The sequence below is a fragment of the Grampus griseus genome (assembly GCF_964374135.1).
Source record: "Grampus griseus genome assembly, chromosome: 10".
In the NCBI taxonomy this organism is placed as follows: domain Eukaryota; kingdom Metazoa; phylum Chordata; class Mammalia; order Artiodactyla; family Delphinidae; genus Grampus; species Grampus griseus.
In genome coordinates this window covers 19419036-19431239 of record NC_139004.1, presented here as the reverse complement: position 1 = coordinate 19431239, position 12204 = coordinate 19419036, and the positions used below count along the sequence as shown (strand labels likewise).

Here is a 12204-nt window from a genome sequence, read left to right as displayed (position 1 = left end):
GATTACTTTATCTTTTATCTTGTTGTCAAAAGATTCCTTTTCAAGGATTGGTGATCTATTTTATATCTCCGTATGTGGGAATCTTTGGAGTTTCTCTTTCTCCCTACTAAAACCTGCTCTTTGGTGACTGCTGGACTCATTGGTCCAGTTTGGTGAAAGGATAGAGAGGGAGGTTACCCAAAGGATGCCAGACAGACCCCCACAGGCTGGCGGTATCTCAGCAAGCCCTGCACATTCGGGGTCTGAGTTTTGTTGGTTCTGGGATTATCATTTGCTGATACATCCAGAGGTGACTACATTTTAATGACTTTGACTTACCCTAATCAAGTTAATAAGAGACTAATGCATAAAGCTGAGAAAACCAACTTACTAAGTTATAAGAACTGTAAGGACCAAGTGTACCTCACATTGGTGGTCATTATTGCCCTGATTTTTTTCTCTTTCTGCAACAATAAACAGAATGTGGTATGTTAACCAGGAAACCAAAACAATGGTATTTGGTTGGTTGCTGTCCTCTCTTTGCTCTGCTCCTCCCTCACTGCCCATAGAATAGATTTCGTCTTTTCTGATTATAAAACTAATAGAAACTCATTGTAAAAAAAAAAAAAAAAACTTAGAAATAACCAATGTTAACATTTTGCTTTAAATCATGCCAGGCATTTTCTCTGCATTTATTAGCACTTTCTCTCTTTTTTTTAAGTTACGCATTATTTTGTAAACTTGCCTTTTTTGTCATTTACCATATCAGAGATATAGTCATATATCTGTTCATGTCCATATCAATAGACATCTTCAGAATAATTTTAAACCATTACATATTTTCTGTACCATAATTCATTTAACCAGTTCCTTATGTTAACTTTTTATTTTGAAATAATTTAAAACTGATAGAAAAGTTGAAAAAATTAGACAAATAATTCTTGTATGCCTTTTACCCAATTTCCCCAGTTGTCGATAACTTATCCTATTTGCCTTTTGAGCCTCTGTATACGTATTGATTTTCCCCTGAGCCATTTGAGAGTTAGTTGCTGACGTGGTAATCATTACCCTTCAACACACCCTTGTGTACAGTAGTTCCCCTCATCCTCGGGGGATACATCCCAAGACTTTCAGTGGATTCCTGAAACCATGGATAGTACCGAACCTCATATATACTGTATTTTCCTATACATATGTTCATACTTAGGATAAAGCTTAATTTATGAATTAGGCACAGTAAGAGAAACAACAATGACTGATGATAAAGTAGAACAATTAAAACAATATACTATAATAAAATTATGTGAATATGGTCTATCAAAATATTGTACAAATTTAATGTCTTTTCCATTTTATCTAAGCACTTAATCACACACTGTGGCTGTAACTTTTACAGTTTGAGGTGCAGCAGCAAAATTAGCACAATTTTCCTTCTTCACAATTTCATGGCTAGAAGGTTTGTTCTTACTGTACAGTAGTTCTTCCTGTATATCTTACTGTATATCAAACTCATCATACACTTTTTTCCCTTATTAAGTCTACAGTGTTCACCTTTTCACTTAAAGGAAGCACTTTACAGCTTCTCTTCAGCATATCCAAATTGCCAGCATCATCATTCTTGTGCTTTGGGGCCATTATTGAGAAAGATAAGAGCTACTTGAACCCAAGCACTGCGCTACCTTGATAGTAGATCTAATAGTGGAGACAAATGGGCAGGATACACTGGACAAAGGGATGATTCACGTTCCAGGCAGACAGAGCAGGATGGCTCGAGATTTCATCATGATACTCAGAATGGCGCCCAATTTTAAGACTATGAATTTTTTATTTCTGGAATTTTCCATTTAATATTTTTGAACCATGGGTAACTGAAACCAAGGAAGGCAAAACCATGGATAAGGAGGGACTATATTTCCTAAAAACAAGAACACCATGTATATACATATACATATATATAACTACTATATGTATCTATATAACTACAGTATAATAATCACAATCAGGAAATCAACATTGAAATAACACTATCACCCAATCCTCAGGCTCTTACAAATTTCACCAGTTGTCTCAATATACTTTATGGTTCCAGGAGCATGTGTTTAGTTGTCTGATCTCCTCCAACATTTAACAGTTCCTCAGGCCTACCTTGTCTTTATTGTCCTCAATAGTTTGAAAAAGTACAGTCTAGTAACTCCGTAGAATGCACCTTCATTTGGTTTTGTCTGATGGTTCCTCATGATTAGATTCTCCTGAAGGTTATTTTTGGGCAGAAATATTATAGACCATTGAAGTGATGCTGTATTCTTCTCATTGCCTCTTACCAGAAGGCACATGATGTCAACTTGTACCATTTCTGAACTTTTATTTCAGCTATTGTATTTTTCAGTTCTATAATTTCCATTCAGTTCTTCTTTATATCTTCTATTTCTTTGACTCTCTTGTTTGTTTCAACTGTGTTCATAATTGTTCACTGAAGCATTTTTATGATGGCTGCTTTAAAATATTTGGCAGATAATTCGAAACATTCTGCCATCTCAATGCTGGCATCTACTGATTATCTCTTTTCATTCCTTTTGACATCTTTCTAGTTCTTGGTATGATGAGTGATCTTTGATTGAAACCTGAACATTTTAGGTATTAGGTTATGAGACTCTGGATCTTATTTAAACTTCCTGTTTTAGTTGTCTTCTTCTGATACCAGTCAGGTCGGGGAAAGGGTCGGGGACACTGCCTCCTAGCTGCCAACTGGGGTTAGAATTCAAGGCTCCCCACTGGGCCTGCCCTGATGCCTCTCTGGCCAGGAGGGGTAGGAGTGCCTAATTGCCACTCCTCACCATTGCCTCTACTGATGTCAGAAGGCAGAGGTGGCCTCTTATTGCTGGCTGGAGGTGGATGTTCTGACTTCCCCTGGGCTTCTTCTGACACTGCCCCCCTCCCCAGTGGGGATGGGGAGAGATTCCTTGTTACTGCCAGTTGGGATAGGATGTCTAGGCTCTCCTCATGGTCTCACTGACATCAAAGGGTAGGGGTAGGGGGCAGGATGGGAGGGATGAAAGTCCTGGCTCCCTCCTTAGCCTTTTCTGATACCACTGAAGTTGGGGCGCTGGGGCACCTTACTGCAGCCTGGTGAGGGGACAAGTCTAGGCTCCCCACTAGACCTTAGCTGGTGGTGAGGAAGGGTGGGACCACAGGTTTTTCTGTGATGTTTACCTGGAGTAGAAAGGTTATTGTGTGGAAGTCCTCTGTCTTGCTAGGCTGTCCGTTTCCTGGTTCTGTGGCTAGAGAGAGCAGGCTTTTGTTGTGGCATTGTTTTGTTCTGTCTCTACCCATTGGAGTTTCTTGGTGGCTGGCTTTTCCATTATCCAGTTTGGGATATATGAAGTAAAAAGAAAATCCACAGAACTCACCACAGTGTTATTCTTCAGGTCCTGAGTTTCTTAGCCAATCTGCATACTTATCTCCACCTTTAGTCATCTTATATTCGTTTTGTATACAATGCCCAGGGTTTGAGTTTTATTTAGCAAGAATAGGGAAAAGTACACCCACTTCTGGAAGCAGAAGTCCTATTGATGTTAATTTTATCTCTTGGTTAAGATGGTGTCTGCCGCATTTTTATATTGGAAAGTTAATAAATATTTTCTACTTTTTAAATTAATTAGTAAGTAAATATTTTGTGAGGAGATATATTGAAGTAATGTAAATATCCTGTTTCTCCTCAAACTTTTTAGCATCCATTGCTTATTCTTGCCTGAAATAATTTTGGTGGTTGCCAAATTGTTTATCTGATTCCATCATTCCTTCTACATTTATTAGTTAGCATTCTGCTGTAAGGTAGAGCTTTTCCTTATTCCCCATTTATCTATTTCTTTATATTAGTATACAGTCATGGATTCCTATTTTATTCAGTGGTTTATATCACATTACTAACATTATTTATCTTGATGCTCAAACTGTCCCAGATTTCACTTTGAAGTTGGCTTTTGTGTCTGTCTCTTTACCTATTTAAAACCCTGAGTTCACACAAAAACATCTCCAGTTCCAACCCATCAGCACAGGATTTATTCTAGCTTTCTCCATGTGTGTATCTGTAGCTCCTTTCTCCAACAGTGAGAAACCTGGCCTCCATCATCCTCAATATATATTCTTACACGCTAGATCTCCTTGTATGTGATCCATTACCTGGCAAATCCCTTCAGCCCTGGCCCTGCTAGTCGAATCCCCTTGGCCCAGAAACAAATAAAAAAAAGAAGGAAAAGACAGGGAAGATATACATGACCAAGAAAGGGTTAATATCCTTAATTGTTCATGTATTTCATTGAAATTTCTTTATATTCAGATTTGGAAATGGATTCACTTTTATGGTCCATTTTTTAAAATTATTTTTTCATTTTTGCCAATTTCATATGTGAAAACGGTATTTTGTTATTGGTTTAATAGACATTTAAATGATTGATTTACTATTAATGAGGTTAAATATATTTCAAGTGTCTATTGACTATTTCTATCGCCTCTTCTGTGAATTGCCTATGTCTTTTTTTTTCATAAATTTATTTTATTTTTGGCTGCTTTGGGTCTTCGTTGCTGCGTGCGAGCTTTCTCTAATTGGGGCGAGCGGGGGCTGTTCTTCATGGCGGTGCGCGGGCTTCTCACTGCGGTGGCTTCTCTTTGTTTCGGAGCATGGACTCTAGGCATGTGGGCTTCAGTAGTTGCGGTACATGGGCTTAGTTTGCTCCACAGCATGTGGGATCTTCCAGGACCAGGGCTCAAACCCATGTCGCCTGCATTGGCAGGAGGATTCTTAACCACTGCGCCACCAGGGAAGCCCTTCCCTGTGTATTTTGCTCATTTTTCTATTACGATACTAATCTTGATGTGGAGAATGGCTTATTTATTAAAGATAGTAGCCTGTCATGTGTTAAGTGATTCTTGTGGTTATTTATTTTTCTCTTAAATTTGTTTCTGATGCTTTTAACCATGCAGAAACATTTAAATTTTTGTGTAGTTAAGTGCATCATCTTTCGTGGTTTCTGCCTGTATGTTTTCCTTAGAAATATCATTCCCACTCTGAGATTAAACAAATATTCACTTAAGATGTGTCTTGTTAATTTCATGGCTCTATTTTTGACATTTAACTCTCTAATTCATCTTGTATCATTTTGACATAAAGCATGATAGTGATCCAGTGACCTGTTGTTGGTAATGTCAACTTCAAGTCAGCGTCACCTAGGCTAAGTATGGATTCCCTGCAAAAATGGAATACTCATTGCCGTGGGATTGTGCTAACACAATTGTTGATTACTCCGTCCTTTATTCATCTCTATCATGCATTAAATTATTATCTATGCTTGAGTCTGTTTCTTTACTCTTCTGTTTCATTGATCTGTCTCTTTTGGTTCTGATATCATACTGTTTTAATTTCTGTAGCTTAAAAATACATTTTTATATCTGAAGGATACCTCCTCCCTCTGTACTTTTTTTCCCCCTAGCAGTTTCTTGACTATTTTTCTGACACCTTTACTTTTAAAATTTTACTTTAGAATTATTTTTCCCTGTTAAATGACACAGCCTCACTGGGAGATGCAGATTCAACAAGTCTTAATGCATATAAAGTGAAAAACAGTGGCTGGAAGGTAAATATTCAATAAGGTTAATTATTACTTTTAAGTGGCAAAAGTCCAACTCCAGCTATCTTTAGAAAAGAAGGAGACTTTATGGGTTCATGTAACTGATAGACCTGAGAAAGAGCTGGACCCAAGAGGTCTAGATGTTGCTCTCTCTTCTAGTGGAAGACACTGGCCATCCAGGACTCAACCTCTAAGTTTAAAATCCCCAATGAGAGGAAGATATCTTCCCCACAGCTCTAGCTGAGAAGTCTTGGGGAAAGTTCTAGCTGAACTAGCTTCCATCAAATGTGCAGCTCTGAGCCAAGCACTGTAGTGGGAGTGGATATGCTGGCCTTGTACCCCTATGGTCAGCCTTACTGATCAGTATGGAAGAGATTCTATCTTTAGAAGACCGGGGATGAGACACTGCTTGAAAAAGCAAAAACAAAAAGTAGATGATACTATATTTCCTTATGTTTTAAGTTCTTTGAGGTACTTCTTTGTTGCTTTCATATATAGCCTATGTTATTAGTAAGTCCCTACTGAAAAATTAAAAAGTTGGAGTGCCAGACTTCTACTTTGCCCATGGTGTCAGAGTTCATTTGCAGATCATGGAAACCCCTCTGGCTAGCGTATGCTGAGAGGGGCATAAGACCATGTATTAGGGGATTCAGTGCTGATAAACTGTGAGAAATGGAGGAGCGAGCTCTAAGCTGAGTGTCCAGAATGGATTCCCAGGAAAACACGCAGAACTGGCCTGCCAGGACCACCATGCAATCAGACAGCCACTGTCCCATTCACTAGCTCCACATCCAGCTGTCTCCTGTGTGGTTTGGAAAGGAAGAAGCCACCACCTTGACTGTTGGCTCTGGGGTCTCATCACCTCAGCCACCCTCCGTACAAGTAAAATAGATGCCCTGCACTCTGCCTGTGATCACCTGGGCCCCCTCCACCTTTGCTGAGGAAAGGCCAAGCACTTCCTTGCTGGCTGAAGGAGCAAAAGAGGGAGAAGTGGGCTCCTCAGTAGAGGCTGGGAAATGTACTCTTCATTTTCTAGACTCTGGCGTGCATCTGGGTACAGCCATAAAGGGGGTCGGAATGGGATGGAGTGAGCCAGGCCACCAAGGAAGAATGCTGAAAAGAACACCTCTACCACTGACTTGTACATCATTTTAATGGGGGAAAGGATATTTTTTAACTCTCCAAAAGCTTATAATCTTAACCTTTAACTTATAAAGGATATAATCTTACTCTAAAGCACAGGTAGCAACTCTAAACATATGTGTGTGTGTGTGTATATATATATATATATATATATACATACACATATATATGTACATATGTCTGTATTTTTCTCATTTCACTGATTGTCACTAGATCGTTGAAAATTTTACCACACACCAGTTCTGGGTCAGTGAAATAGCCTTGGGGAAATCCTGCTCTAGTGGGTGGACAGAAGAAGTGAAAGGAGATAAAATTCAAACAGGTGATTTTTGCTACTACTTAATCAGCCTGTCTGCTTTTGGTAGGAAAGAACTTGAAGTTCTACGTGGCAGGGTGCTGTTTGGATTATACATGAATTTTTATAATTTCTTTGTTTACGCCTTCCTTCCTGAACTCCTTCCTTCCATCACCCCCTTCCCCGCCATCACATTGTTCTAACTTCCCAAACTTGGAGATTGACTGGGCCTGCTTTTCCCAGACTGTTGACGCTTGCCCTCTAATCTCTATATTTTCCTGCTCCCCAGCTGTTACTTGAACACCAGGATGCATATCAGGCTGGAACCGTGTTTCCTGATGCCTTTTACCCCAGAATCTGCGGAAGGGGTAAGCGAAAGATTTATAGACCAAATGGTGTCACTTTTCCTTGGGTGATAGCAATAGCTAGGACTCAAAAAAATATAAAATAACACATTATATTTTCTACTATTGTTGATCAATGACTTAGGTGCATTTTCCATTTAACCAAAGCTTACCTGCTTAAGCATAGAAATTCTGAAAGCTTTATTCTAAGCACCCTGACTTGCTTTCCTGCTTCATGGCAGTAAGAGAAAACATTTTGAAAGAAATCAAAAGGTCTGAGTTTTTGTTCCTTCTATGTTGTCTGTTAGCATGTGACCTTGAAAAAGTCACTTCCATGCTGAGTCTCAGTTTCCACATCTAAACACAGTAATATCTAGTTAATTACTATTTAATTAATAGTAATAATTAATGCCTGCTTTGCAGCTTTACTAAATTGCTGTTGCCATTAATGCATGTTATTTTGTCAAGTCTTATGCAAATCCAAGGTAGTGTTATTAGTGAACCGGGTTTATGAGTTGTTTCAGTCTGGGCCCCAGGAGGCATAGAAGAGATACTCAAACTGAATAATCTGAGGGGAGTTTTATAAGGGGACAGTTTACAAAGGTGTGGACAGGACACAAGAAAATTGCAGGGCATAGTGCAGGGGAGGGGACAGACACAGCTGCGGGGAGAGGGTCACTTGATGGGGCCAGACCTTGAGTCAGGGACGCAGCCAGCCCCCTGTGACCCCACAGAAGGGGAGCTGGGATAGTGAATACCCCACCCTCTCTCTCCTCCTTTTCTCTGATCTCCTGTCAGTTCTCCCCATTGGCCAAAACCAGTCCACCTCAAGCCAGAGGACAAAGTATTCAGTTGAAGCAGGTCACCTCAGAGGAACAGTGCAGGAGGGAGAAGGACGGAAAGTGAGTCTGGGGGGACCAATGAAAGACATCCAGTACATTGGGTTGCCACATAAACCATTTTTGGAGTCTTAGGGTCATCAGCCATTATCTCATTTTTTTTCCAGTACAGTGATACATTTAAAGTCAATGAAATGTTTACAGCTGCTCACGCCTCTAGTTACGATCCCAGATAACTCAGCTTTTGTGTTTCTCTATTTGTACGTTTTTTTTCCTGTTTCCCTCTTAGTCTGTTCACTATCCTTTCTCTATCCTATTATTATATTTTGCCTGCTTGTTGTAGTTCTTTCTAATAATAGGATAACCTATAACTTCTAATTTAGCATTTCCCAAACTGTATTTAGGAGGCTTTAATGTCTCTTGATATTTTTAACAGCTTCTTGATATCTTGCACAGAAAAAGAAAGAAGTAAAAATGATTTTTTTGTCAATTAAATTTGAGATACTTTTGCTTAACATATGCCCTTTTTAGAGACCAAAAAACCCCAACACAATAATAAAGGTTCTGAGAAGAGTGTAAGAGGAATGCAAACTCCAGCATTTTCTCTCTTTTTTTTTTTTTTAAATACATCAGTAGATAAGATATACCCTTTTATCTGTTATAAAGATTGGGACCAGTATGTGACTGAAGTGAAAAGGTCAATTAGAATTACAAAACATGTACCATTACATGGAATTTCACCCAGACTCCTCCTAGATTTTCTCAGTTTTTCTAAATCTTATCTTTCTCTCATACATATCTACTTCAACAGTTTTTTCTTCTTTGGTGATTCACTTTTATTGCATCTTTCGAAAGGACTTAAATTTCTTAGATACTTAGTTGCCAAAGAAGCCACTTTTTGAACTCATATTTCATCAGTTTACCTAATTAAATTCTATCATCATAGTTACAAGGACAATTGACTTAACAAACAGGATTAGAAACAGACATGGCTGACCTACCATAAACTGTAACAGAGCCATGGGGACCGAGATGCTTGGGCCTATGCACAGTGGCCTGCTAGTTGCCAGCATCCAGCAGTCCTGGGATGTGGCTTTCTTTTGCTTCCAGTCCATATGATTTACAGAGGGAACAAGGAGCTTCGGTTAATCCAGCAATTTGGTTAAATGAAGTTTTGTCAAAAGAGCTACTGGTATACTTAATTCTGGATTTTTGCTGTATTCTGTAGAATAGGAATGGTAAGTTTATCTCTAGGAAAACTGTTGGAGAAAATCAGATTGCTTAGTTACAACTTCTTTGAAAATCATCTTCAGAGAGACCAGTGATTTAAAACTGGTTAGTAGGTCTTTGTTGTTTATTTATATATATATATATATATATATATATTTATATATATATATATTTATATATATATATATTTATAATAGTGTATATCTGTTAATCCCAAACTCCTAAATTATCCCCCTCCCTCCCTTTTCCTTTTGTAACCATAGGTTTGTTTTCTATGTCTGTGGGTCTACTTCTGTTTTGTAAATAAGTTTATTTGTATCAAGCACAGGGGACTATATAACCTATAATGGAAAACAATCTGAAAAAGATGTATATGTATAACTGAATTACTTTGCTGTATACCTGAAGCTAACACAACATTGTAAATCAACTATACTTCAATTAAACAAAACCCGATTAGGTTATTTTTAGTTTCACAACGGTATAAAAAAGTTGACCTGAGAGATCTGAGTGGAGTTTTGCTTTTGATTGCCGCTGTGACACGTGACACTCCCTGAAGAATCTGGCACTTGAAGGTTTTGAGTAGATGTCAGTTCCTGTCTTTTTCACCCCTCCTGTGGGAATAAAGAGGCATATGAGACACCCCATTTAAAAATATTATAAACTCAAATGCTTGAAAGCCTTTGGAGTATCTACTTTTGTCTTTTGTGCTGTTAGGGAGGCTGACTGTGATGGAAAAGAAGATTGAAAAAAAACCCCAAAACCTAAAAAAAAAGGTTAACTTATCTCCTTAGCTTTAAGGCACAGAACTTAAATACTTCCAGCTTTTCTTGCAGCCCAGCTGTTTCCAGATGCTATGAGCAGTTAAGGCTCCTTTTTCTTTTGATTGGCCCTTCTGTTCTAGAGGCTTCCTTGGAACATTGACTCAGGAAAATAAGAGGCTTGGAGGGAAGGCGAAGGGACGCAGTAACACATCAGGTGGTGGTGGAAGATTTGATTGAGAATGTCCAACTTTTTAAGGAGGAATTCTGAGGGTTGCTTTTGTTTTGTCAGGACAATTTCATGAAGTGTCAGAGAGTACTCACTGGACTCCATTTCTTAATGCAAGCATTCATTATATCCGGGAGAACTACCCCCTTCCCTGGGATAAGGTAGGCACAGCCTCTAAGCCTAAAGATACTCAGTTCCTGCCAAGTACTCTTTCTGCTCCTACATTAACCCCATTTGTGACTCGCAACCCCATCCCAGACTCTGTGAGGGCTGCTCACCGTCGTGCCTGCAGTGCCAAACACAGCATGTGGAACATAGTAGATGGCTAGTTAATACCTGAATAAATGATGGGTTTGTGTTTTGAAATTTATACCTTCAATTTTATCTGCAATAAATGATGTTTTTTAAAATTTGGGCTATGTCACTTGGTCATTTTGTTCTAATAGTAAATTAATCTGAAAGCAGTTCCAAGGCACTCGAAAACATTTTTAAAAGTCCTTTGTGTTTTTTGGGAAACTACAATATACCTGTCTCTGATTTTTTTGTTAAGTCTCGATGGAAATGAATTCATCTGTATTAATCCTTTAATAAGATTTTTATAAAATAACCCCCCCACACACACACACACACACAACTCTAATTTGCTCATTTGGCAGGACACAGAGAAACTGGTAGCTTTCTTGTTTGGAATTACCTCTCACATGGTGGCAGATGTCAGCTGGCATAGCCTGGGTATTGAACAAGGATTCCTTAGGACAATGGGAGCCGTGAGTACATATCTTCAGGTTTTAATGGCTTTATGGGAGTGATACTGTCATACCCAAGATCCGAAACTGACCCTCTTAGGAAAAGGAAAACTTTAGGTTATTCAGATTCACATGGAAACAAGACTTTGCCCAACGCGGTATTTGCTAGATTTCCATCTTTCCTGTTCATTCCTCTTACTCTTCTTGCTTCCCGGGTAAATTCATCCACGTGGGCAGAATGACCAATGTGCACTGAAAACAGCAATGGATGTGATATTCTGTTTTAGTCACAAACCATATTTGAAAAATTGTATGTTTTATTCAAGCTGTACCTCTTAACAAAGGTATAAATACCTACTACTTGGTTCTACCGTTTTTAAAAGTAAGTTCACATGTTTTTGTTTTCTTTCCTTCTTACTTTTCTATATGAGGATGCCGTATCACCACTAAAAATTGTGATCTTACCTGGTGACTTAGCTTCTGAAAGTCCCCTCTGGTCATTCATTGATATTAATACCGTTCTGTACCAACTTTAAACTTGCACTTAGTAGAGATTTTCCATGCATCCTGTTCGATGCAAATGTCTGCAGTAGCTTTATCTGTCTCAAGATATTAAGTATACAACTCAGCTGCCAATATCATTTTTTAACAAATAAAGCAATAAAATTAAATGTTTCTTTGAAAAGCGAGTCCATTACTAGGCATTCTCAACAATCATTGGGTTAGACTGTCACCTCTTCACGACTCACTTCATTGTGGGCTTTAATTTGTGAGATATAACAAATGGGTCTCTTTTTTTCCTCAGATTGATTTTCACGGCTCCTATTCTGAGGCACATCCGGCTGGTGATTTCGGTACTGTTTCTTTACATTAACCAGATTTTCTTTTGTGCTAGTTATATTTCACTTGCAGTCACTATTGTACCTTAAATGTGTATTTTTAAAAATCTCTTGCCACTAGCTTTCTATTTTAATATTGCAGTTTGGAGTACAGTAACACCTCATTTCATATAGA

General features: G+C 38.5%; 1 protein-coding gene across 7 annotated transcripts in view; it reads left to right on the top strand.

Moving 5' to 3' along the window:
- The window catches only part of GPLD1 (glycosylphosphatidylinositol specific phospholipase D1), a 50137-nt gene that overhangs the window by 4189 nt on the left and 33744 nt on the right, over window positions 1–12204 (top strand). For 6 of the 7 annotated variants that reach the window (XR_014297268.1, XM_082662900.1, XM_082662901.1 and 3 more), the window contains 4 exons: window positions 7331–7409; window positions 10508–10605; window positions 11101–11211; window positions 11996–12044. Coding sequence is in view for 6 of the 7 variants with exons in the window: in XM_082662900.1 (XP_082519026.1) it covers window positions 7331–7409; window positions 10508–10605; window positions 11101–11211; window positions 11996–12044 (337 nt within the window). In the remaining variant the exon portion in view is untranslated. The remainder of the gene's footprint in view (window positions 1–7330; window positions 7410–10507; window positions 10606–11100; window positions 11212–11995; window positions 12045–12204) is intronic. The other variant, XM_082662904.1, reaches the window with a different exon arrangement.